Source organism: Giraffa tippelskirchi, chromosome 8, assembly GCF_054371585.1.
Source record: "Giraffa tippelskirchi isolate mGirTip1 chromosome 8, T2T-mGirTip1v1.2.pri, whole genome shotgun sequence".
In the NCBI taxonomy this organism is placed as follows: Eukaryota; Metazoa; Chordata; class Mammalia; order Artiodactyla; family Giraffidae; genus Giraffa; species Giraffa tippelskirchi.
The window spans coordinates 139,862,492-139,890,353 of NC_137282.1; the positions used below are offsets into that span (position 1 = coordinate 139,862,492).

At 40.0% G+C, this 27,862-nt stretch overlaps 1 protein-coding gene across 1 annotated transcript in view; it reads right to left on the bottom strand.

Annotated features, from left to right (window-relative positions):
• The window catches only part of PKHD1 (PKHD1 ciliary IPT domain containing fibrocystin/polyductin), a 456,545-nt gene that overhangs the window by 160,298 nt on the left and 268,385 nt on the right, over nucleotides 1-27,862 (bottom strand). Inside the window, exon 57 of the mRNA XM_081523421.1 lies at nucleotides 22,627-22,755. Coding sequence (XP_081379547.1) covers nucleotides 22,627-22,755 — 129 coding nt within the window. The remainder of the gene's footprint in view (nucleotides 1-22,626; nucleotides 22,756-27,862) is intronic.

The following is a 27,862-nucleotide window of genomic DNA, read 5'->3' on the forward strand; positions in this document are numbered from 1 at the left end:
CTCTATTTGTTTTTAAAACCATATGTATTATTTAATAAATACAAAACTGATGCTTAAAAGAAAACTTAGAATATAGTACTTGACTAATAAATATTAAGTAAACAATCTCTATTCTACATTTTAACATGTGGTAAACGAATTTATAACTTCTGAGCAAACTAGTCTACATTTTCATTCCTAAATTCAAACAGTGTTTATGCTGTTGTTGTTCAGCTGCTAAGTCATGTCCAACTCTTTGCAACCCTGTGCATTGCAGCACATCAAGCTTCCCTGTCCTTCACTATCTCCCAGAGTCCTCTCAAACTCATGCCCATTGAGTTGGTGATGCCATCCAACCATCTCATCCTCTGTCGCCCCCTTCTCTTCCTGCCCTCAGTCTTTCCCAGGATCAGGGTCTTTTCCAATGAATCAGCTCTTTGCATCAGGTACTGGAGCTTCAGTTTCAGCATCAGTCCTTTCAACAAATATTCAGGATTGATTTCCTTTAGGATTGACTGGTTCGATCTCTTGCAGTCTAAGGGACTCTCAAAAATCTTCTCCAGCACCACAGTTCAAAAGAATCAATTCCTCTGCAGTCAACCTTCTTTAGAGGTGTTCGTTGTTCTCAACATTTCCATATTTTCCATTGTAATATATTTTAAAAATCCCCAAAGCCTTTAAGAATTTCTTGGTAAATTCCAATAAATTATATCTATTTAATGCTTTGTACTTCCAAAATAAGTCCCAATAAAGCCCCAATAAAAAACTAATGTAGAACAAGAACACTGTCTAATCCATCTATTACTATTAGTCCAAGAAGCTAACAGGTACAATGGAATGGTCATCTAATTAGAATTCAGAGAGACCTGAATTTGAATCCCAAATAAGCCACTCCTCAGGAAAACTGCTTAGATTTCTCTGATTTTCTGTTCCCCACATGCAAATAAGAGAAATAATACTTCGTGGAGGCAACAGTAAGGATTAGGTGGAATACTACCCAATTAGGTGGAATACCGTAAAAGTATTACAGTGCCTGCAATGGCACCCCACTCCGTACTCTTGCCTGGAAAATCCCATGGACAGAGGAGCCTGGTAGGCTACAGTCCATGGGGTCGCTGAGAGTCGGACACGACTGAGCGACTTCACTTTCACTTTTCCCTTTCATGCACTGGAGAAGGAAATGGCAACCCACTCCAGTATTCTTGCCTGGAGAATCCCAGGGACGGCAGAGCCTGGTGGGCTGCCGTCTATGGGGTCGCACAGAGTCGGACACGACTGAAGCGACTTAGCAGCAGTAGCAGCAGCAGCAGCACTTACCAGGCATAAAAGGTTTACCTATCATTTGTTTTTTTACACCTGATATATATTTTTGAGTGTTTGCTCTATGCCTGTCACTTCGTTATTTAGTGAGCCAAAGAGACAAAGGCCTTGATCTCATGCAACTTAAGTTTTTGTGGAGGAAATGGACATCTAAACATAATCACACAAATAACTACATAGGCACAAAATAGTGCTAAGTGCTAAGAAAGAAAATTGCAAAATATCATGGGGATAGAGTGCTCTAGACAGAGAAAGTAGTACATATGAAAAGTATGAAGTGAAGGAAAGCTCCATACCTTCAAATGACTGAAAATCAGTGAGTGTGCCTGAGTGATTTCAAGGGTAGGTGGGCTATGGACTCCACTTTGGAAGTCAACTAGCCCAGATAAATTCGCCCACTCATAAAATAAGGTATGAATAATTTTGCTATAATATTGCTTGTAAAAATTGGGGGAAAAAACTTGAGTTCATCAGTAACGTAGTAGTTTAGTAAATCATGTTACATTTCTTCTCTGGAATAGTATGTAGTCATTTAAAAGGATGCAGTAGTTTTTTTTTACAGATATGTTATCTCCAAGGTATTATTAATTTTTTAAAGTCCATATGAATACTTAAGACATATTTTCATGCTAATTGGCTCAAAATGGCAATCATTAGTATTTTATAACCATCTCAGTTGATCTCATGCATGCTAAAGGTTAAGAACCTCTGTCTCAATCTTGGTTTCCTTATGCATAGAATGTGAAGTTCCAGTGAGATAAAATAATATTAACACAATAACTGGCTAACTGGCACATAAAAATACTGAACTCATTTTATTATCTTATTATACAAATGAGGGTATTTTTACCAGTAGCACTACTATTAACACAATGTTGTAATTACTGTTACTATTACCAAATGAAGGATCTAAATCTCTTTGATGTGCTATGTGTTTCTATCCCCTTGTATTTACATAATGTATTCCTTTGGGGGCTCAAAAAATTAAATTTGAATGTCTCTCCTATTTCCTGCATTATTTTTGCTGATGATATTTTATGACCTTCTGGTTTTAACCCAGCATCTCTGATTACTATTATTCAAGTAATCTGGGACCTGGTAAAGGTAGGGCCAGCACTTGGCACTGAGGTGCTGAGATGGTCCTTATTATGCCATGTGATTCGGGTTTGCCTGTGATGGGCTATGGCAGAATTAGGATGGGGAAAGAAGAGAAAGTGAAGTAGGAGAATTTCTAAAAACTGGCATTAAAGTTGTCCGCTCTGAATGTGGCTAATTCTCCAGGACAGAATACTGGAGTGGGTAGCCTTTCCCTTCTCCGGGGGATCTTCCCAACCCAGGGATCCAACCCAGGTCTCCCACATTGCAGGCAGATTCTTTACCAGTTGAGCCACCAGGGAAGCCCAAGAATACTGGAGTGGGTAGCCCATCCCTTCTCCAGTAGCTCTTCCTAACCCAGGAATCGAACTGGGGTCTCCTGCATTGCAGGCGGATTCTTTACCAACTGAGTTATCAGGGAAGCCCTGAGGTAAGCATGGTATGGCAAAACTCTATCAATAAAATCCTCTATTTTCTGAGTACCGACCAGTCTCTCTCTCTTTTCTTTGTTACCTGGAAAACCTTGGCATGAAACTACATGCCTCTTTGGTCCTAGTTCTCCTTTGGTCCCTAGTTCCCTTAGGGAAAAAAGTCCACATTTCTCACACAGCTTTAGAGAAGAGACTCATAACCACACTTAATGTATAAAAGCTGTGATTTCCATGCAAACTGCTGCTTTCCCAGAAAAATGGAAAAGCCCTCGTTAACAGTTTAAAACTCTTTAACTGTTTCCTTCCCTTTCTACTTGAACTGCAGGGACAGCTTGCTCTGCCAAAAGCCTCCTCTGAAGTGGCACTTCCAGATGAATGAGATAATTTAAGATGTGTGGGAAGCCTTTTTAATTCATTCAGACTCGTAAGATATCATTAAATACACACCAAGTATTACTACATACACCAGGATACAGAAAGACACTGGATCTTCTCCTACTCCTATTTCCCCAGTTACAATCATTTCCTCACCAGCGTTATGATAAAGGCCTAAACTAGTTGCCAAATGACAAAACTTGGGCCCCTTTACTGTAGCCAATGTCACAGCTATAAGCAGGCATTGAAATTTTCTTATATATCCTCTTCCTTTTATAGTTTCACCAAAAAAAAGAAAAGAAACAAAACCAGGTGCATTCACACTATGCAAATGAGAAAAGGTAACCTCTGAAATGATTTCCCAGCTAACAGAAGATGCTCAAGCTGCTCCCTAGCTGACGCCACAGGAGGTGTGTCAACCGCCTAGATGCTAAGCTGCGGGAGGCCTGTGGGCTGGGGAGCCGGTAAATCCCTAGAGAGCTGTGAGCTCCAGCTCGGCAAGCCACACCAGGCCCAGCAGGTCCTCAGGTGCTGATCCACAGGAGGCCCATAAGCAGCTCAGGTGGAAGGTGCGGGGAGGAGGCAAGCTGTGCGGAGGAGGAGCTTGAATGAAGGCCACCGGCTCCCCAGGGGAGAAGAGAAATGAGAGCACCTACTGGGAACACAAGAGTTCAGAGAACTCCATTAGCACAAGGAATGAGCCCGCAATCTCCTGCACAGAGAATCTTCTGAGCTGTGGGAAGCAGGACTCACAGAGAGTACGTTTCCAGCCCAAGGAACCTGAATAAATCCTGGCGCTGAAAGAGTCCCAGGCTGGGTACTGCGGCAGACCACCAGGGCTCCCCAACAAGGTCCACACCCTCCAGTCAGTTGCTGAAGTTCTTAGGGACTCACCACCCTAGATTCTCAGATTGACATGACAGCTCTCCCTCCAGCTTCAAACCCCCTAGAAACTTCAGCAGAAACTGACTAGGCAGTATCTGCATCTCACTCCCTGTCACTCACTCTAGTGTTTATGGAGCATCGGCTCCACACCACATCATGTGCTTCCCATTGGTATAAGTCGAATAAGATATGGCCTCAAGGTAACATAAACATAAATAGTAGTTACCAAGGAAGGGTATATGATGAAAATAGGCCCAAGATGTTGCAGGAGCACAGACAAAAGAGAATTACATCAAATGGGACCCAGGGACACTTTCTGGACGTGGGTAACACTCCGTGGAGTGTTCAAAGACAGAAAGGAACAACTGGCAGAGTCTTAGGGTGGGAAAGGGGGTGAGGAGGAGAAGTGGGATGGAAAGGTGGGGAAGTTCCAGGCAGTGAGAACAGGAAGTATAAATGAGCTAAGGGGAGAAAGAGCTGACTTCATCCGAGAACAGTAAGTAGATGCCTATGATTGGGTGGCAGGACACACTGGGAACGAGTAGGCAAGGAGGCCAAATCACAAAGGACCCTGTGATCCAAACTAACGACAGGGAGATTTAACGTGAAGCCTTTGGGGAGCCCCTGGAATAATCTACAGTATTCTATACCTATGGCCAGGCCTTCGGAAACTGAAAATTGTTGCTTTCGATGGCTAGATTTTTCAATTCTTCATAAAGGCTAACCTATTTTCAAAATAAAATTGGTTCTGAAGCCAAAATTCTAATTTTGTATTTTGTCACTTAATTCCTAAAACATATAAACAATATACATGTAGAGTGACAGTGTTCCATACACAGCACAGTACAAATAATGAGGACTCTACAGTATAGTCAGTAAACAGTAATATGGTATTAAAATTCAAATAAATGCCAAGTAGTCCTTCTTTATATGAGCAAAATTTTAATTATTTTTCTCAATATTATTTATTTACTGATCAATTTATTGATAAATTATGTACATATAATACTAACATTTCCTATCATTTTGCCTTTTTATATTATTCGTGAGGTTCTCAAGGCAAGAATATTGAAGTGGTTTGCCATTCCCTTCTCCAGTGGACCACATTTTGTCAGAAGTCTCCACTATGACCCGTCTGTCTTGGGTGGCCCTACACAGCATGGCTCATAGTTTACTTGAGTTAGACAAGGCTGTGGTCCATGTGATCAGTTTGATTAGTTTTCTGTGAGTGTGGTTTTCATTTTGTCTGCCTTCTGATGAAGAAGGTTAAGAGGCTTATGGAAGCTTCCTGATGGGAGAGACTAACTGAGGGGAAAACTGGGTCTTGTTCTGATGGGTGGAGCCATGCTCAGTAAATCTTTAATCCAATTTTCTGTTGATGGGCTGGGCTGTGTTCCCTCCCTGTTGTTTGACCTGAGGCCAAACTATGGTGGAGGTAATGAAGATAATGGGGGCCTCCTTCAGAAGGTTCCTTACACACACTGCCACACTCAGTGCCCCTGACCCTGGAGCAAGCCACTGCCGACCCACACCTCTGCCAGATTCTGTATGTTAGTATTATTTTTCCACAGGAAACTTCTTTTCATGTGGGCTTCCATCTTGAATGGGGCAGGGGATTGTGGATGAAACATGCTTGAAAAGGACAAGGCTGGTATTGGTCATCCCCAGATTGTTGGCAGCCACGCATAAGCAAAGAGGAACTAAAGAGCCTCTTGATGAAAGTGAAAGAGGACAGTGAAAAAGTTGGCTTAAAACTCAACATTCAGAAAACTAAGATCATGGCATCCAGTCCCACCACTTCATGGCAAATAGATGGAGAAACAATGAAAATAGTGAAGGCTTTATTTGGGGGGGCTCCAAAATCACTACAGATGGTGACTGCAGCCATGAAATTAAGACAATTGTTCCTTGGAAGAAAAGATATGCCTAACCCAGACAACATATTAAAAAGTGCAAACATTACTTTGCCAACAAAGGTCCATCTAGTCAACACTACGGTTTTTTCAGTAGTCATGTATAGATGTGAGAATTGGACTGTTAAGAAAGCTGAGCAACAAAGAATTCATGCTTTTGAACTGTGGTATTGGAGAAGACTCTTGAGAGTCCCTTGGACTGCAAGGAGATACAACCAGTCAATCCTAAAGAAAATCAGTCCTGAATATTCATTGGAAGCCACGATGCTGAAGCTGAAACTCCAATACTTTGGCCACCTGATGCAAAGAACTGACTCTTTGGAAAAGATCTCAATGCTGGGAAAGATTGAAGGTTGGAGGAGAAGGGGATGACAGAGGATGAGATGGTTGGATGGCACCACCAACTCAATGGACATGAGTTTGAGCAAGCTCTGGGAGTTAGAGATGGACAGGGAAGCCTGGCGTGTTGCAGCCCATGGGGTCACAAAGAGTCGGACATGACTGAGTGACCGAACTGAGTACTAATGTAATAAATATTATCTACATAATAACACACAAAAAAAACTTTCAAAGGATAGGATAAAAAAATAGAATAAATGTTCTAATATGTTCTCTGTGCTCTTTGATGGATTATCTTGCATATTCCATTCAAAAGCCACTGCATTAGGCAGATAACAAATACCCAGACCAACCTCCTGGATACTCTCATGCGCACGCATGTAGACAGATGTCAGTATGTGATTCATTAAAGCAAACCAACTAAATGAAGAAAAACAAAGACAAGAAGAAAATCAAGGATGGTGATTTATAGCACAATCAAGCCTAAGTAATTTCTGTGTAGCTGATAAAAGATTAAGGCAACAGATCATGACTTGATGATAGCAACTAACACCCTTCACTCAGCAACTCATGGTCATTATGAGCATTAAGGATAACACAAATGATGAAGCCAGCGCTTGGTCCCCATCATTGCACAATGAAAGCAACCTGGGCAAAGTCAGAGGGCTACAGGCAGGATATTTCACCTGAGGAGTGAGAGGGGATCCTGAGGCTACCAGGGACGCCTCTACTCTCATATCCCCACAACACTGGGTTCTCAAAGACAGGTCTATACCTCTAGGAGCTAATTGTCTGGTTGTCCCCCAGAAGATGTAAGAGTCAGAAATCTGAGAATCACTCTACATCGGAGGTACATGTGCGTATTTCCTCGCCAGAAGTAGCATGGCTGAGCGTAAATTCTATTTATAAGATGTGGAAGCAGCCTAAATGTCTGTCGACAGATGAATAGATAAAGAAAACATGGTACATCTTTAAGCCATAAAAAAAGAATGAAATAATGCCGTTTGCAGCTACATGGATAGACCTATAGATTGTCATACTAAATGAAATAAGTCAGACAAAGACAAATATCATATGATGTCACTTGTATGTGGAATCTAAAATGATACAAATGAACCTATTTTCAAACTTGAAATAGACTCACAGATGTAGAGTGCAAGCTATGGTTACCAAAGGGGAAAGAGGGAGGGAGTAATAGGTACACACTGCTACATATAAAATAGATAAACAACAAAGATCTACTTATAGCACTGGGAACTATGTTCAATATCTTGTAATAACATCTAATGGAAAAGAATTTGAAAAACAATGTATATATTTATGGGTTTCCCAGGTGACTCAGTGGTAAAAGAATCCGCCTGCCATTGCAGGACAGCAGGACATGCAAGAGACACAGGTTCAATCTCTGGGTCAGGAAGCTCCCCTGAGTAGAAAATGGCAGCCCACTCCAGTATTTTTACCTGGAAAATTCCCTGGACAGAGGAGCTACAGTTCATGGAGTTGCAAAGATTCAGACAGGACAGAGCACCAATGCTGATATACAGGATGCAGGAGATATATAACTGAATCATTGCTGTATATCTGAAACACTGTAAATCAACTATACAAGAATAGGGGAAAAAAAGTGGGGTGGGGGAGATTTGTGCCTTTATAACACCCTGCTCACTTCCATTTTTCAGAGGATTTTAGTTAGAAAAACTCCCACAGTGCAGAGGGTTGGAATCCTAAGTGCCAGAACCTATGGGAGGAAACCCTACTCTAGACACATTCCCCTCTAGATCTCTCAACAGTAAAGTACGTCCACACGCTATCTCCCACCTTATGATGGGCAAAGAGGAGAGAAAGGGACCTGGTTTCAATGTCAAGGCTCTGATTCAGAGTTAGAGCCGTGTCCACTGAGCAATCACCTCAAGGTATCTGTCTCAACTTTGCCAACAAAAATCATTCCTACAAGTCTAGCAAGGATACCATCGATATGAATGGGAAAGAAGGTCTGGGATTCATTAGCATTCCATCCAGTTCACTGTTCATTCATTAACACATACGCAGACAACATCTCCTCTGTTCCAGAGCTATCATGGACCCTGGAACACAAAGATGCGAAGTTCCTGTTGGTACTCATCATGTGCCAGAAGACAACAGTCTCACCTTCCATTTGCACCTATGCACGCAGCCCAGCCAGTCCTGGCACAGTGCAGCAGGCTCGTCACCTCTGTGCAAACATTATTGCTGCCTGAGAAATGCAGTCAGAGCGGTTAGCCAACTGTCCTTAAACCACACAAAAATCCAGCTCAATCCAGGTAAGAGCAGTGTTGTTTTACCCAAACTCTAACTTGCCATCAGGTGATGTTATCATGTAAATAAAGAGATGCAAACAGATAGCTTCAGATGGGATCCAGGGCTTACAGAGCATCACTGATGTGACAAATGCAGGAAAGAGAGGACAAGCCGTTAGACACAGTGCAGGTCCTGCAGCACATGGCAGCCTGACAAACAGAATACTAATCTTAAAACATTACTGACTGGAGACATATTAATGATTTTTTGTTACTGGAACTTCACTGACCAGAAACATATCAATATGTTTTTAGAGACTGATACAATTAGCATCACCCTGCAAAGTTGTTAGGGCTTAAAATTGATCAAGAGTTCATTCTACAACTTATGATTGTCTTTATCATTCATATTTTGCTCTGTTAGGGTTTTGCTCCAACCTTGTGTATATTATAAATGTAAAATTTTCAAAAATGACAGACTGCAAAATTTTTAGGAAAGGAGAATTTTTTCATGAATTTTATGCAGATAAAAGTCTCTGATTGTCCAAGTGATACATACTAGTGTCTGAAGACGACAGTTCTTCAGAATATAGTTCTGATTCAGACTATGTGAATATTAGACCAACAAAAAGAGAAAAAAACCTTAATGATTGATTCTGATTCAGAAAGTGAAAATTCACATGGTGCTGGAGAATGCTTTGCTTCCACAAAAGAGTGAATTGAAGACATCATTTCATGAAAATTAGAAGACTTCACAGGTGTGTCCGGTGTAACTACTGACTGCAATAACTCTCAAAGTGTTAGTGAAATAACAGAATTAATTTTTGGTCAGCCAAAATAAAAATTGCCAGCCATAGGCATTAGTTTTCCCCAAAATCCCCTGGTCAATAATGCGTTAATAATACAGCCATAGCAAAGGGCAGTCATATCCCACTTACAGGTTTTTGTTTATCAAGCGTTATTAATTTCCAAATATGCAGATACACCTCTAAGAAACAGATATCCCTTCCTTTCTCTTAAATACAGTTTATGGTGGTGTATCTGTTTATACCATTGTGACCCTTAAGATCACAGCCTTTGAAAGGCTCTATTTTGATCCCGCCTACATGTTTAAGTAAGGATTTTTGTAATGAACTATAGAGACTCAAGGAGTCTGGAGGCCTATATTTGAATCAACTCTCTCTATGGTCTCTGAACTCTTACTTGGGCATCCCTGTTGGAGTCCATTTTCCTCAGTTATAAAATGAGAGATAATTGTAGCAGAGACCACCAGTCATCTCCCAGTATCTCTTTTCTTTTTCATCAGTCACAAGAACTCCAGTTTTTAGCTGAATACATTGTCACCCAGCCAAAAGACTACATTTCCCAGTCTCCTTTTCAGTTAGTTATGACCATTCAGTCAAGTTTTGGCCAAGATGTAAGAAGAGGTGTCACGTGTGACTTAGAGCTGGAATCCTTCATACTGCCTGCTGCCTCGAATGTGGATGCAATGGCTGGAGCTCCAGCTGACATCTTGGACCAGAGAGTAACTTTGGGAATGGAAACAGCACATATTGGAGCAAAATGATAAGTCAAGTCCAAGTCCTTGATGCCACAGAGTAGACACAAGAGACATGAGATAGAAACTTCTACTTTCAGGTCTTTGTTACTCACAGAAGACCTAACTTTACCTAATAAAACTGATGCCTAACCTCATGGAGTGGTTGCAAATGTCATGTTAAGTGTGAGAATACTTTGTACTCAGAGGGTTTCCCTAAAATCCTGGCATCATGAGCTGTTCTGTGAATAAAAGAGTTACAGGGTTAAATATCTTTGAGAAACAGCACATGCTATATCCCCCCCTTGAAATTACACAATCTATACTATCATATAAAGGGCTCTGAAAAGATCAGATGCAAAGAAATAATTTTTCTATGTTTAGTTCCAAATTTCCCCAAGTCATTTGGTATCTTTCTTATGGGCTTCACTGGTGGCTCAGACAGTAAAGAATCTGCCTGTAATGTGGGAGACGGATTCGATCCCCGGGTTGGTAAGATTCCCTGGAGTAGGAAAAAGCAACCCACTCCAGTATTCTTGCCTGGAGAATTCCATGGACATTATGTTTGATGCTTATAAAGAGCTAATTTCATAGGGAAAAATTTGAGAAATTCTGGGTACACTTACCACTAGTAAAAGGTAATATCTAATGATTGTTTCAGCCTTACAGTGCGGTTTACCTAGGTAGATTCACACCATTCTGGTCCTAATCTTGATGGTATATGCTTTCATAACTCTCTGCATGTTTTCTACAGCAGTTGTTAATTTTATCCATTTATAATGGTCACTTTGAGGAGGAGTGTTAATCACTCTCACTCTCTTGGACAGCCTGAAGCCAGTGAACTCCTCAGGGCCCATGTGAACTCTTAATAAGTCAAACATAGGAATCTCCCTTCTAAGGGAACATTCCGGAATACAAAAAATAAATTCTGAGAAATATTCACGTAAGTGTAAAACAAGAGATTTTTTACTGTGTTTTCAAATAAAGTTTTAAAAAACCTCAGAATTACCAGTAAGACCTCATTACTGGCCTCCAAGAGAGCCCTGGACTTCCAAGAGAGATCATTTACATGCTGGAAATTGATGCTGGCTACTAATAGAGCTCATCCAAGCCTGCCAACCAGTGTGAAAAACATGGCCTGTCCACAGGGTTCGAGTCCCATGGCCTGAGGACTCTGCCCCAAAAGGGAGCATCCCGATAGCAAGACAGCTATCCAGGCAAAATGGTCTTCTTATGCAAAGGTTCTTGTGACCTGGGCCGGAGAGTCCCTGAGCATCACGTCTACTGGTCAAGCAAAAGAAAGGAAAGAGAAGCAGCCCCTACCTCTCCCAGTGAGGAACAGAATACCTTTACAAGGAGAGAAGGAATCTATGGCAGTCCTTTTTGAAGAATATCTACAATAGCAACATTGACATTATGATAGTAATTAGCACAGAACTAGATACTGTTTTTTAATGTTCTAGTAAAGAATAATATATATTATTACATCACAAATTCAATGTTTAGTATTTTGATAGCCAGATCAACCTAACTGCTTTCTTTTATAATCCTGTTCTTTTTTTATGTATTAAAAATATTACTTTGAGATTGGATCCAGGCTTCATGAGACTGCTAGAGGGACCAAGGGCACACGAGTGGTTCAGAAACCCTGGGTTGTGTAAAAGCGTGGTGACCCCCAAGGGTCAACAGAGAACCGCTGTGCTAGTCCACCTCTCCTGGGGCTGGGCTGTACCTCTAAATGGGCAAACTTCTTATCTTTAAAGCTCTACATGTGAAGACACTCTGAAAGCTCCCTCCAGAAAGTATAATCAATTCAAGAAATGGCAACTATATCTAAACCAATAATTGGGAAATCATGAATTATTTAATTCGACATTCCAAGAATATCTGCATGGAAAACAGACCATAAAGTAAAGAGAAAAAGAAGTAATTCGATTAGAGCAAGTGAAAAAAGCCCTGCTCTAGATTAAGGGCCCCGTAGGCAGCTGTTCCTTACTCGGCTCAACTTCCCCGGCCCCAACCAGGAGGGTAAAATACATATGCAAGCACTCAGGTCCCCTTCTCTTGTAAGAAATGCCTGTGTCTCCTCAAAGAATATTAATTCCATGAGGCAAATTTCTTAGGGGAATAAAGCGAGGTAAAAATATAGGTTTCTGCATTGAAGTCAAGGAAAAATTTCATTAATTCTCAGCAAATTTATGGCAGTGCAGATAACAAGACTATGGGGTTGTTAAGAACTTTAAAGGTGACTTCTTAGTAAGACAACCAACTTGTTCTGGTTTGCCCTGGACTTTTCAGGTTTTATCACTACAAGTCCTGTGTCCCAGGAAACTTCTCAGCCTAGATAAACCAGAGCAGTCTGTCACTCCAATTACTAATGACTCTAAAGAGATGAGTTCCTAAGATCAACACCCCAAAGTAAATATCAAAATCTCTGGATACTGCTTTCAATATTCTGAACTTGAATGGACCTCACCAATGTACTCTGATGGGCTACCATTGGCTGTTTAAAATATGACCCTAAATTCTTACCTTCAGAACTGAACTCATTTTAACAATTATACACAGTCTAAATTTTTATTTTAAAAATGCATCTATTGTGTTGATTTATATTTTTGTAATACGTACCCCTTTAGGAAATGATAATGTTACCTTAGAGAAAATAGCCTGTTCCATTTTCCCAGACTGACTGAGTTACACAAATTGACCAGTTCTGTTAGACTAAGCTTATTACATAACCCATTAATTTGGAACAGTTGGCAGTATTCTAGAAACAGAGTGTGTATGGACAACTGGGCTGCCACTAGAAGTGTTACGGTCTCATCAGGGAGTAACTGCTTTAAATTTTAACAAATTTTCTTTCTTTAATTTCCTCCCTCGTGAAGAAAAGGCAACCCTCAAACATTGCTGGTGGGAATGCAAATTGGTGCAGCCACTGTGGAAAATAGTACCGAGGTTTCTCAGAAAACTAAAAATAGAACTACCATATGACCCAGCATTTCTATTCCTTAGTATATATCAAAAAAAAGCCACACAAAATATTAACTTGAAAATATCCACACACCCAACGTTCATAGCAGCATTATTTACAATTACCAAGATAGGGAGCAACTTAAAGTGTCCATCAATTGACAAATGGATGAAGAATTAGAACCCAAAGTGCCCAAAAGGGTCACACTTCTGGGAGACTGGAGTTGGGAGTTTGTAAACTTGTGAAAGTAGTGATTCTGTGGGTGGGTAAGTACCAAAATAAACCCTGAATCTCCTACACACTTCATACTCGCTGATATTCCCCCTACCCAATTTATGATCTGCAAACCCTGGAGAAGTATGTGTCCTCCTAAAAAAGTGCTATGATGCTAATACTAATGGACTATGACAATGAGTGTGTTTCTTAGGTGAGTAAGGACAGAAAAGAGTTTGAAAAACTGCTCAATTAGACTGAAACTCCAATTAGTTACAGCAAGTTAGCAAGCCATAAAGAGTGTCAGGGTCTACATGACTTGAGTCTCAAGAGAAGATTCTAAGTGAGTTCTAATTAGTCCAGAAACAAGCGCCATGACTGAGTCAAACAGACTGACAAATTGAGATTCAAGAAAGGACATCAACTTATTTTAATATATTATTATGTTTCTTTTCTCACTTGCAGGAAATAAAAAAAATCTCTGCTGTTATTTTAATTGAAATTTAATTTTTATGGGGAAAAATATACAGCTGGCAAAATACTTAAAAAAAAAAATTCAACTCCTGGTTTTCCACCACTGACAAGGATGCCCTATCACAGGTCTGGGTTGGTAGTTAGGGCATTACTGTTATTCATTTGTAAAAAGCCATTTGAATCACAGTCATCACGACTTAAAGAAACTCCCTAAACTTCAAGTATGTCTCTCAAAAGTAAACCTACTTTAAGGACACAAATTATCTAAAATATAACAAATAAAGCAACAGTTTCCTTCTTATAAATTTTAGCAGGCAATTTGCAACACTGGTTTGAAAACAAGGAAACTGAAATCCTATTCTTATCCTTGATACAAAAGTTCATATACGTTTGGATAATGATAATAATGTGGTTCATAGAATTTTACTATTTATAGACCACTTACATTATTTTATGGAGAAGGCAATGGCAACCCACTCCAGTACTCTTGCCTGGAAAATCCCATGGACGGGGGAGCCTGGTAGGCTGCAGTCCATGGGGTCGCTAAGAGTCAGACATGACTGAGCGGCTTCACTTTCACTTTTCACTTTCATGCATTGGAGAAGGAAATGGCAACCCACTCCAGTGTTCTTGCCTGGAGAATCCCAGGGACGGAGGAGCCTGGTAGGCTGCCGTCTATGGGGTCGCACAGAGTCAGACACGACTGAAGTGACTTAGCAGCAGCAGCAGCAGCAGCATTATTTTAGCTCATTTGAGTGTCATTAAGTTCCCTACCAGTTCAACAATTCTATTGACATGCATCCATATTTTTACATATACATTAATGTTTACTTAATACAATTAAATCCACAGAAAAATGCCTCAAATAAAACTAAATTGCTTGATAATCATTCAGATCACCAAAGGATACCATATTGCAAAGGATTTTGCACTTAGATTGCCTTAAATAGTAAGCTTCTATGGTATACACGACTGAGCGACTTCACTCTCACTTTTCACTTTCATGCACTGGAGAAGGAAATGGCAACCCACTCCAGTATTCTTGCCTGGAGAATCCCAGGGATGGAGGAGCCTGGTGGGCTGCCATCTATGGGGTTGCACAGAGTCGGACACGACTGAAGCAACTTAGCAGCAGCAGCATGGTATATTCTTAAATAACTGAATATATGAAAAGTCAGGTTACATTATGCCTTTCATAACTGTTTGAGGAGGTCTGTGGAAATACTTGCCCCAAGGAGTTTGGGACCCTGATATTTCCTTCTTGTGGGAGGGACATGGCCTCAACACCCTTCACCATAAAGCAAGGTTCCCAGAGGTCTGTGCTCCCCTCCAAGAAACTGCCTAAAAGAAGGAGATATATACAGTATCTAATGGTCCTAGATCTCTGGTTTCAGATTTTCTCTTTACTTGTTTATTTTTATTTTCTAATACTGCTGATTAAAATTTCTGTGTCAAGTTATCTCTTGAAATCATATTTGTTTGTTCTTCCCCACACAATCTTAAAGAATAGCTTTCACACTCATGTTCTACATAAGGTGAAGGAAATGTTGACTGCTGTCCTTGCAGACATTTAATTTCTGCCCTGAAAGAAGCAAAATGTTCAACGTATTCATGCTCTACTTCTCCCCTCAGGCCAAGGCACTCCTCTTTCCCAAGAAGAGGCTTCTGGTCACGCATGTAGAGAATTGGACACAGGTTGCAGCACAAATACTGTCATCCTTCAACCATCTCGGGGTGAGAAATCCCAGATCAGGGCTCTAATTATGTTCAAGGGTTGAAGAACCCATATTGTGAAGAAGCAATATCATAACACCCAGCATGGTAGGTAGTAGAGAATAAAGAAACTAAAATCCTTTGGCCAGTCTGTCTCCTGGCGTTCTTCAATTTCTGACTCACATAAGCCAACAGAATCTAAATAATGTCTTCCCAGAGAGGGAAGACAGCACAAATTGACAAGACCCTAAACACTCAAACCTTTTGAATTAAGTCAGGTACATCTGCTCTTAATTACATATGCGCACATGCACTCACATGCATAAACACATGCACAGTGGTAGATTAAAGACAGCTGCAAGTTCTTTGCTATTCCTCTCAGTGAAAGTAGAGCCTAATTCTCCTCCTTTGTACCTGGGCTGGCTTTAGTGCCCTGCTTGAGCAACAGAGTGTGATGGTCATGATATTCTCAGCCTGCTAAGTCTGGCTTGGAAGGTGTGTAGCTGTCTTCCTGGTCTTTTACCTGTTCAACATTCAAAAAACTAAGATCATGGCACCCAGTCCCATCAATTCATGGCAAATAGATGGGAAAACAATGGAAACAGTGACAGACTTTATTTTCTTGGGCTCCAAAATCACTATGGGCAGTGACTGCAGCCATGAAATTAAAAGGTGCTTGTTCCTTGGAAGAAAAGCTATGACAAACTTCAACAATATATTAAAAAGCAGAGACATCACTTTGCCGACAAAGATCCATATAATCAAAGCTATGGTTTTTCCAGTAGACATGTATGGATGTGAGAGTTGGACCATAAAGAAGGCCGAGCACCAAAGAATCGATGCTTTCAAACTGTGGTGCTAGAGAAGACTCTTGACAGCCCTTTGGACTGCAAGGAGACCAAACCAGTCAATCCTAAAGGAAATCAACCCTGAATATTCATTGGAAGCACTGATGTTGAAGCTGAAGCTCCAATACTTTGGCCACCTGATGTGAAGAGCCAACTCATGAAAAGATCCTGATGCTGGGAAAGATTGAGGGCAAGAAGAGAAGGGGGCGACAGAAGATGAGATGCTTGTATGATATCACCAACTCAATGGACATGAGGTTGAGCCAACTGCAGGAGATAGCGAAAGACACGGAAGCCTGACATGCTGCAGTCCATGGGGTCACAAAGAATCAGACATGACTAAGCAACTGAACAACAACAACTTAACTGCTCACTTTGAGGGAACTCCTTAGGATGTTCCTTCTTGGAATCCAGCTACCATGTTGTTAGAAAACCCAAGAAGTCCCACAAAGAAATCCATATGGAGAGGAACTGAGTCCTCTTAGCTGACTTCCCTGGGTGAGCTCACAGCTAATAACCAGGGTCAACTGCCAGCTGCATGAGTGAGCTCTCTTGGGCCACCCAAACATGCTGGGACTTTAGATGAGACCAACCATCATCTGACTGCAGTGCATGAAAGACTCCAGCAAGAAGACCTCAAGTCCAACCCCTCCCCACAAAATTATGAACAAAATAAAAGGTATGTTTTAAGCTATTAATTTTCTAGGTGGCTTTTTAAGTAGTGACAGATTTCCAGAACACTCACACTCCTATAGTCACCATACTGATGCCATGCATCCACCATACAAAGAACCCCAGTAACTCAAGTTTAAATTAACTCACCCTTCCCACTTGCTAGCAATCCAGAATATACAGGGGTGATTCTTTTCATGTCTTTCTGTTTCATCCAACCGAAAAAAGACCAGAATTCTGAAACTATTTGAGACAACACTGGTATTTATAGTATTTGGTTTCTGATTGATGTTGCAGACCCAAATCTTTGTATTATGAACATCTTATCCTAAATTACTTTTAATTTCAGGTAAGAAAAAAAAGTAAATCAAACTAATAATGCTCTACTTAGAACATTTTATAAAAATTTGTTCCCCAGAAAAAATTATTTCCTGATTTGTGGTCATCTTAACTCATATCTCCAACCTTAATGCCTTGTGATTTAACAAGGAAATGTGTTAAGCACTGTTGATTTTGAACATCACAGGACTTTGATGAGCCTTACTGCCATTTAAAGTACCCAAGTATTGAAAATCAGAACAAACAGAAGAACTATTATGAAAGAAAACCAGTACTTCTCCATTCATCTCTTCAAATAAGGACAGTTCAAAGTAATACAGGAAAATGGAACACAGTGAATTCTACCACACATACACGCAAAAATAAAATCATGCTGGAGGCTACATGATATCATATCTGTACCCTTCAAAACAGAATCCTACTCCTCAGAATTCTAACACATTTTCCTTTCATCAAGCCTGCTCTGTGTCAACAGGGTGTCATCCTGTCACGGCTGAGACTCCTTCAGAGAAAGCACTGGAAGCATCAAATCCTCACAGGTCACTTCAGGATAAAACCTGGAGTACGGGTTAGTAGGATTATTTGTGAAGTTTTGAGATTTGCATGGCTTATTAGAACTTGTTTCCACTCTGTGAGATGTCATGAACGCATTTAGATCGATTCTCCTAGTATTTAGGTGGCAAAGACAACCAGATATACTTGTTTGTGTGAAGCAAAGTCATCGTAAACTAAACTACAAAAGCCAATTCTCCATGATGACTTCAGCTCACTCCATAATACCACCAAGAAGAATTTACAGCTTTTTCAAAATCCAATGTCTATAAAGACAGAATGCCTCAAAGGAAATTGGTACCATACTTAAAATAGTGGTATCTTTTATTAGTACAGTAAAGTCCCATTTTTATGGAATAGGATGGGTCTGAGGTCATTCCATAAAATTGATTTCCCAGAAAATGGAAATAGGCAATTTACCCTAAGAATTTTATTGAAAAATTATGCTATTCTATTTGAATAATGATGGGGATGTTCTACACATTTCCTTTATTAATGAATTAAAATACACAAAACATCATAAAATTATATTAGAGGTTCAAAAGTATCACTTAAATCTTCTTTACCAGTCACTTTCATTTTGTAAAATCAGCAGTTCCATTAAAATCGTATTATGTAAAAATGGGTTTTTACTGTAATAATAGTTATTACCTATTTAGCTCCCAAGGATGTTGTGAAAATTAAATAATAAGCCATTGGAAAGCAAATACAAAGTGTCGCTAATACCAGAGGCCAAGAGGGGCAGCCAGATGGAAAAATGAAAGAAAAGAGCACCTGACACATTAAAAATCACAACTTTCATCTATGATTCCATTATTGCCAACACTCCATACAGTGGTCATGTGTATGGACGTTATCTCATTTAATCCTTTCAACATGATGATGTATTAAGTATAACCCTCATGTGGTCAGAAAGTGAAGGCTGGAAACTTTTAAACTTGTCCCGTATCATGCAGTTTGTAAATGTCAGAATCCGAATGTGAACCCAGGTTTATCCTAGTCAAAAGCCCATCCTGCATCTCCTAAAGCATTTCTTCCTCCCCAATTCACCCTCACAACTGGCCTTCAGTTTTTTACCCCATCCATCAAGGTCCTCCTCAAATGCCTCTTGCTCTGTGAGGCCAGCTCTCTTCTCACCTGAGACACTTTGATTCTAAACACTTCTGTTCATTACAGCTGCTTGTTGTATTATTATGCTATAGTATGTGTTTTATCAACCCAGCTAATTTACCAGCTGCTTGAGATCACAGCTGATCAGAGGTCCTGGTTCAGTGCCTGAACACAGTGAGTGTTCAGTTATTGTTGGTTAAACTGAATTGGAAAAGGAATGTTAACTTGAATTAGAACTACATTTGCTACCAGATGCAAAGCGGGTACTTCCACCAACGGCTCATTGCATCATATACCTCTTTGGGGAGTTTTTCCAGCTTCTCTACATGTATGCACCTAATGAGAATGTAGTGAGATTGAATGCGTCAGGGAGAATATCTGACATATGCCAGGTATTCAATAAATAGTATTTTTTAATTCCAAGTGAAGGGAACAATGGGAACAGTAACTAGAGAAGTATAAATTCAGTATAATATGGAGTCTGATCTGAGTGTATCAGAGCAAGTAGGAATGGTGAGTTTTTTAAAAATATATGTGGTAAAGAGGTAGGGCTCTGGAATCAAACTGTCTGCTTCCCTCAGCCAGCCTTTCTACTTGTTACCTGGCAGAAACTTGGGCAAGTTACTTAACCTCTCTGGGTACCAAATCCCTCAGTTATAAAAAAAAGAAGATAACAACAGGATCCAACTCAAAGTAGTTGTGAGGAATAACTGAGAAGATCCACGTAGAACACTTAGCACATACCCAGCATTCAAATTACAGTTGCTGGGAACATCATCATTATCATCAGGAAAATCTTAATTCTTAGGACTCTGTTCGAAGGAAGAAAGTGTTATTTTCTATAGACCTGTAAGATCCTACGGTTGCCTTGGGTCAATCCTATGAAACCCACAGATTCAGTTCTGGTGTTAAGTTACGGACGGCAGCATGGAGACCGTGTGCTTCATTCAAGCAATACTTGGTGTCTCTTTTGTGCCAGACTTGGGTGAACAAACTCTCTTGATTTAGAAGAAGCAAAGGAGGAAAGAAAACAGAGCAGCCAGGAAAAAGGTCAAGAAGATAAAACCACAAGTAGAAAGAGGAGGTTAATTCAACCGTAAGGTCCATCAAAGGTCAAAATATCAGGGTTTGCCAAAAATCAAAAAGCAGAAGTAATCCAGCACAGCTCCTACATTAGACCCTAAACAGAAGAGATTTCAAACATTGGCCCTTTCAGATAATTTTCCGGAATTATCAACAGACAGGGCATCTTAGAGGAGAGAGGCAATAAGAAGTAAGGATATCATTTATTATATATTACAAATCTGTTTTCATTCACTTATTTTCCAATTGAAAACTAAATAATAAACAATAATTGCAGGTTTTAAAAATCTTAACTTTGATTTTTGCAATAATACTGAAGGACCAACTGGGAGATAGATACTTCAGATATCTAGTATTTGTGCCCCACTCCTGCCTTTTTCCAAAGCACTGATTTGTGCTCCTTAAGAGCAACTTTGTGAAGAATTTGGGTCCATCTTACAAGCTGACCATAAAAAAAGGAATGAAGGAAGATGGAGAATGCCAGGGGCCCTGGAAACCGGGACATACAGTGGATACAGACAACAGCAAGAAAGCAAAGACTGCTTGTCGCTCAGCATAAAGGTCCCAAAGGATACTAAAAGCTTGGCAACCTTCAAAAGCTTCTCGTGCTTCCTGCAAGGGGTGGGGGAAACAGCTTGCTTAGTGGGAAAAACCATAGCCCAGGGCCAATCCACTGGCTACATTCATCAAAGAGATGGCTGAGACAGAACAGATTTTTCCTTTCCGTATAGGAATGACTCATGAGCTTGTTTATTCAAAAAGTTCCATCCTCCATGGAGAGAGGTGGGTGACAGGGGGTGGGATGATAATAGCAGTTTAAGTTTGTATGGGTCAGCCCCCTCCTCCAGTCCTCATCTCTGTGTATCACATGCACCCCCACCAGTACCCAGAAGGTGGTCAGTATGTCTTGATCTTTCTGCCTTCTTGTCCCATCATAAATAAAGCAAACAACACCACCACTCTTTTTGTTTACTCATAGTCCTTTTAGAAAGGGAATGTACTTGATTGGTTAAGAATAAGGACTTGGAGACAGACTGCCTGTGTCAAAATCCTGACTCTGCTGAATTGCAAACTGTGTGACTCTGGGCAAGTTCCCTAACCACCCTGCACCCTGTTTCTGTGTCAGTAAAAATGGGGATGATAATATTACTTGTATTGCAGAATTATTATGAAGATTAAATCAGTTAATATACGAAGAATGATTCCTGAGTATCGTTAGTTGTCAACCTGTGTTTAATATTGTGTGTGTGTTAGTCACTAAGTCGTGTCTGACTCCTTGAGACCCCACACACTGTAGCCCTCCAGGCTTCTCTGTCTGTGGGATTCTCCAAGCAAGAATACTGGAGTGGATTGCCATTCCCTTCTCCAGAGGATCTTCCTGACCCAGGGATTGAACCCGGGTCTCCTGCATTGCAGGCAGATTCTTTACTGTTTGAGCTACAGGGAAGTCCTTGTTTAATATTTTAGCATTATTATTATTTCACAGATGACCAAATATTCTTCTTCAAGTACTGATCTTCTTTTATTCAGTATTATCTTTAGAAGTTCAAATTAAATCATAAATGGAAATAGGTCTTTTAGAGAAACTATATCTGTTCTATGAAGAATATTTTTCTCATGCTAGGAAAATTTTCTGGAAGTTTCAAGAATTCTCTCTTAAGAAAGAGGAGTTTTACAAGTATGATGCATAAATCTGTATAGCTGAGGAATCATCTTTCCCTTCTTATTTAAACAAAGAGAGAGTTCTAGGTAGAAGTGTGGTTGACGCTCAGTCATGTCTGACTCTTTGTGAATCCATGGACTATAGCCCACCAGGCTCCTCTGTCCATTGAATGCTCCAGGCAAGTATACCGGAGTGGGTAGCCATTCCCTTCTCCATGGGATCTTACTAACCCAGGGATCGAACCCGGGTCTCTTGCTTTGCAGGCAGATTCTTTACCATCTGAAGCCACCAGATGGATTGATGAAAAGATAGGTGAGAGACTGGAGAGATGACAGATTGATGGAATTTTGCTTTTCTATTTTATTTATCTGTTCCTTTTCCATCATCTTTGAAAAACCGTGGCAATAGAAGATCTTGCATTTCTCTCAGTTCCATATTTAAAAGATTCACAAAGGCAGAAGATCAGGAGGCATTTACAAATTGCTTCTTTCCATACTCTCTGTGTCTTTCAAACATAAGAACACTAAAATTTTCTATAAATCTGTTCTTGGACAAATTAGAAAAATTATCCAGTTAGCGAATTAGTCTAATTCCTTTTGGCATGGGGGCTATTTATCCCACCTTTAATGAAGGTAGGCTGAACTATCTTTTCCGGTTTTTACTGGGTTATTAAATTCCTCTCTTGTAATAACCCAAAATAGAAGGTTGTAGACATAACTGCCTATCTATTTTCACATTCTTTACTGTGTTGTTCAGAATATCTAAATGACAGATAATTCCCAGATTGGCCTGGTTCAGTTTATCTATGATTATTCACACCATGGATTGTTTCACTTACTGGGTAAAATCAGGACATCATCCCCAGGGCCTGGACTGGCACCTCTGTGTCCTCCCCATCCCTCAGCCACGCCTTCCCATGCTTCAGGGAGGGACCATTTTAAAGCTGACTCTGGGACAGAGGTAGAAGCTAGAAAACAAAAGGGAAATAGCAAGGGTAATGATAAAAATCTGACTCACTATGATAACTTGCAAATTCTATCCTTATATTAAGATCCTGGTGACATTTTCACTTCCCCCAAAAAGCTGCCTTCAGATATTTATATTAATGAAAACATTTATCATGTATAAAATAAGCAATTATTCAATCCTTAGATTACCTCCACTAGTAGGGAAAATGTATTCTACTTTTGCAATTAAATACTTGTGTTTGGCCTTTATTATGAATAGCACAGCATATGTTTAGCATGAGCCATTTGCAAAATGCAAATATAGAAAGAAAAAGAAAAATAATAATTGCCTACTATCTCACCACCTAGAGATAACTGCCATTAACCTTTTATTTGTGTTTCCTTTCAGAATTTCTCAGCATTTTTATGTAATTTAGATCATATCACTTGTAATTTTACATTCAGTTCTTATTTTACTTGGCAGATTTTCTGGGAGATTCATGAACTTACATAATGAGAGAAAGAATCTCCTCTATTACTTGCTAACTTCATACGTATAAATAATGAGTGCCTCCTCTATCAGAACTATTCTAAAAAACAGTGAAATAGTGCAAAAAGAAATAAAATGTCATGCTTGCCCCCAAGGAGGTACTAGCATTGTGTAAGAATATAAGTAAATCCTAGGGGGATAGAATCCTGAAGGGAATTATCTTTGATGGTACCTGACCAAGGCAGGCAGTGAAACCTCACCAGGGGAGGCTTCCTGGAGTCGGAGCAACTGAGCTGCACTTAGAGGCGTAGGACCTAATCGAGGTGAAGGGGGTGAGGATATGAACCGAGAGTCTGCACTCTAGAGGGATGAGGAAAATGGATGGCAAGAAATGAGAGATCATGTGGAAGGACTATAAGCAATTTGGTATTGCTGAGTCACACAGTCGGAAAGAGGCAAGTGATAGGGCCAGAAAAACAAGCAGAGGTCAGAGTGGGAAGGGTAACAAAGACGGAGAAGGCAAGGGTCAGCCAGAGGTTTCCAGCATGGGTGGTGTCTGGTGGAGATGCCCATTAAGACCAACATTTGATGAATTCACTTTGGGCCATTTAAAGTTTGGGGTGTCTTTGAGGCCTCCAGGTGTAGATGCACAGCAAGCAGGGGATGGACGTGAATCTGAAGGATGGGAAGGAACTCTGAATCTGAGAGATGGGTCTTGGCATCATTGGCCCAGAGGCCATATTTGAAAATATGAAGATGGGTTGCGAGAGCTCCAGAGGACTACAGTGTGGAAAGACAAAATGCCTAAGGTCAGAACCATGGAGAACACCTGACTATTTTGTCTGTATGAACCCAACTCCCTACTGGTTATAGTCTAATTAGAGCCCCAAGATAACTTAAAAATACATGAATTATGGTCAAGTAGAAATCCTAGACAATTTAATTAGCATAAAACATGCCCCACACCATGGAAACCAGGCGATGTCTTGGAATAAACCTTACTGTGAAAGAGGTTTTAGAAATATTTTATATTTATCTACTATTATATAATAAATCATAGTGGAAAAGCATAAGAAAATAATATATATATATATGTTCCTGTACACCAGAAACTATAAATCAACTACAAACTTATAAATCAACTATACTTCATTTTTTTTAATAAAATTTAAAAAATATAAATATTTTATAAACACCAATAATATAATACTTTCTTATAAAGAAACTTTCTAAGTTTCTTTTCAATTTTGTCTCCTTTTCAATACTGTACTCCAAATACCCAGATGGTGATAGGGTGGGGATATTTGTTGAGGTGGCCACTAACACACACCACAAAACAGAAAGAGATATTCTCATTTCCAGTGATATTTTAAACAGGCAATGATCAGGTTCTTTAAAACTCGTGCCCAGCAGCAGTCTCTGTTGTGACTGGTCCTTCTTGTCTGCCTGCCCAGAGTCTGCACTGCACGGTCCTGCCCAGAGCACCCTCTGGTTTTGGGCTTGGGCCACGAGCCCTTTGGGGGGAAGCTGGTCTGGAATTGCCACCCTTGCCCTCTCAGTGTCTACACCTCTGTTCTACAATTGGCTGAAGTGTTTCAGTACAGCTGATTTTTCTGATCTATGTTTATTGTTCGTGTACCAGGAAGAAAAATAAAGATGCCACAAAGGAGAAAAAAAAAAAAAAAAAAAACCCTATTCCAAGCCCTTCAAGCCTCAAAAACCTTTAGTTGTTTCAATTTTGTATCACACATGTTAGAAACATTCTTCATTTTTGTCATCTTCACTCTTGTCTATGGGAGGGTTGAACCTGTCTTTAACTGAACAAACTAAGTCTTGAAACTGCTATTCTAAGAAATGTTATGATGAATGAATTTGATCATTTTATACCATCTTGCCTTAAAATAAGAACATCTACTATTGTAAACAGTGCTGTGATGAACATTGGATGTCCATCAACAGACGAATGGATAAGGAAGCTCTGGTACATATACACAATGGAATATTACTCAGCCATTAAAAAGAATACATTTGAATCAGTTCTATTGAGATGGATGAAACTGGAGCCCATTATACAGAGTGAAGTAAGCCAGAAAGAAAAACACCAATACAGTACGCTGCTGCTGCTAAGTCGCTTCAGTCGTGTCCGACTCTGTGCGACCCCACAGACGGCAGCCCACCAGGCTCCCCTGTCCCTGGGACTCTCCAGGCAAGAATACTGGAGTGGGTTGCCATTTCCTTCTCCACTGCATGAAAGTGAAAAGTGAAAGAGAAGTCGCTCAGTCGTGTCCGACTCTTAGCGACCCCATGGACCGCGGCCTACCAGGCTCCTCTGTCCATGGGAAATGCATATATATGGAATTTGAAAGATGGTAACGATAACCCTATATGCGAGACAGAATAAGAGACACAGATGCATAGAACAGTCTTATGGACTCTGAGAGAGAAGGTGAGGGTGGGACGTTCTGAGACAATAGCGTTGAAACATGCATATTATCATATGTGAAATGGAACACCATACCATGTTCGATGTATGAGACAAATGCTCAGGGCCGGGGCAATGGGATGACCCAGAGGGATGGGATGGGGAGGGAGGTGGGAGGGGGGTTCAGGATGGGGAACACATGTAAACCCATGGCTGATTCATGTCAATGTATGGCAAAAACCACTACAATATTGTAAAGTAATTGGCCCCCAAATAAAACAAATAAATTTATTAAAAAAAAAATAAGAACCCTTAATAGAGAAGGACATGTTTAGTCTCCTGCGGTCTATACAGTTAACATCAGGTTTCCAGGTGACTATTTTTAATACAGATATAACAATAATAATAATAAATTTAATAATAATCTTAAAATATTTTAATATTTTTAATAGGAGAGGAAAAGAAGCCTAAAGAGTTAAAGCTGTCAGCTATATACATGGAGAACCAGAAGAGAGGAATGTCTTGGAAGACTAAGAAAGAAAGAATGTCCAGAGAGTAGAAGTGATCTTGTTAATAGCAAAGTTCCAATAAGAGAAGGAATAAGAAGTGGCTACTGAATGTGACAACCAGGGCATGGGTGATCAAGATGAAGAGAGTGTCAGTGGAGCACTGGCGGTAGAAACCACTTGAATTATAGCAGACTGAGGAGTACACTAGAAGTGAGGAAGAAAAGACATTAGGTCTGATCGTGCAAAACACTTATGAAGGAAAGGATCTGAGATCCTGAGCCTTTGATCTGTCTTCCTACTCTTTAGATAAATTAGACTTATCTTAAAACTGGAGTCCATGAACACTGTTCAAGACCAACATTTCCCTCTCAAATCTGTCAGTCAACAACAGCCACCACTTGAGATGGTCTCCAACTCGGTATGTGAGCCAAATATTGCCATCTAATCCTTCATTTACCCAGCTTTTTATGGCTCTGCATCAAGAGAAGGCTCATCTTTTGATAAGTCTGCAGAAGCAATATCAACTGGAGGAAGATTCAATGTCTATGAATTTTGTTTTGATTTTTTTTTAATTGAGAAGTACTGAACAGAAGGAGCCAGGAATGATGGAGAGGTTAACTTCATTTGCTGATAAAATAAAGTTCAAAAGATGCTAGAAGGGATGGATTGACTTGAAACAGGAGAAAGGCTGACAGATTTCTAAGCCAGAACAAAGGAAATAAACCTGGTCTATGGGGAAAGGGACGGCAAATTTAGGAAAAAAGTATCCAATCATCTGAATGTTTGTAAATGACTGTCAACAATATTTGCAATTAGCCCCCACTGAAAAGACAACATGGCTGAGGTAAAAGCTCCTCAGAAATATTTTTACTTTCCCCTAATGTGAGTTGCTTCACCCTCTTCCTCTCCTTCATCTTTTATAAAGCACCATGGACACCAAGAGAAAACCAGTGAAGCCACAGTGTTGGAGGAGCATTAAAGACCTGCACTGGGGTCTTCAGAACACTGGGTACCATCTTGACCCAGATTAGCATACACCCTTACCCCACCCTGACTGAACACCACACAACGGCTTCGTCAGCACCGCCTTCTCTGCTTCTTCCTAACACTGGTCCATACATACTTTAATTTCTGCTTCCTTGGGGTTTCCAGTGTCCCCACAATGACCAGCACAGTCTTATACACAGGCTAAGTCCTCAGTTAAAGAAAAGGCTAAAAGACTCTGTAGCAGAACACCTAAACCCAAAATATATTTTCTGCATTACATGTTCATTGAATCTCTTAATGGGAACATATAGGTGGAACTCCATTATTTATTCCATTCTTGTTTTGTCAAAGAATTTTTGATATTGCAAAAATTTTACTGTTTTTCATAGAGCTCTCCATTAAACAAAATACACGCTCATAGTTTAATTTTGACATTAGTGCTTATATCCCACATGATAGAGATCAATCAATGCCTTGGAACCATCTTAATAATAAATATTTGAATATAACAAATGGTAACATACTAGTTCCATAACTCCCTGGGTCTTAGGACAGTTTTCTGTCCCAATCTATATAAGCCACAAAAATTGGCTATATATAATAAATTTAATGTAACTTATAAATTAAAATATACCAAAAAAGGTAGCTTGAACACTTTAGGGTTTACATGGTATAACAGAAAGAACACTGGCCTGAGTTGGAAACCTAAGTCCTCATCC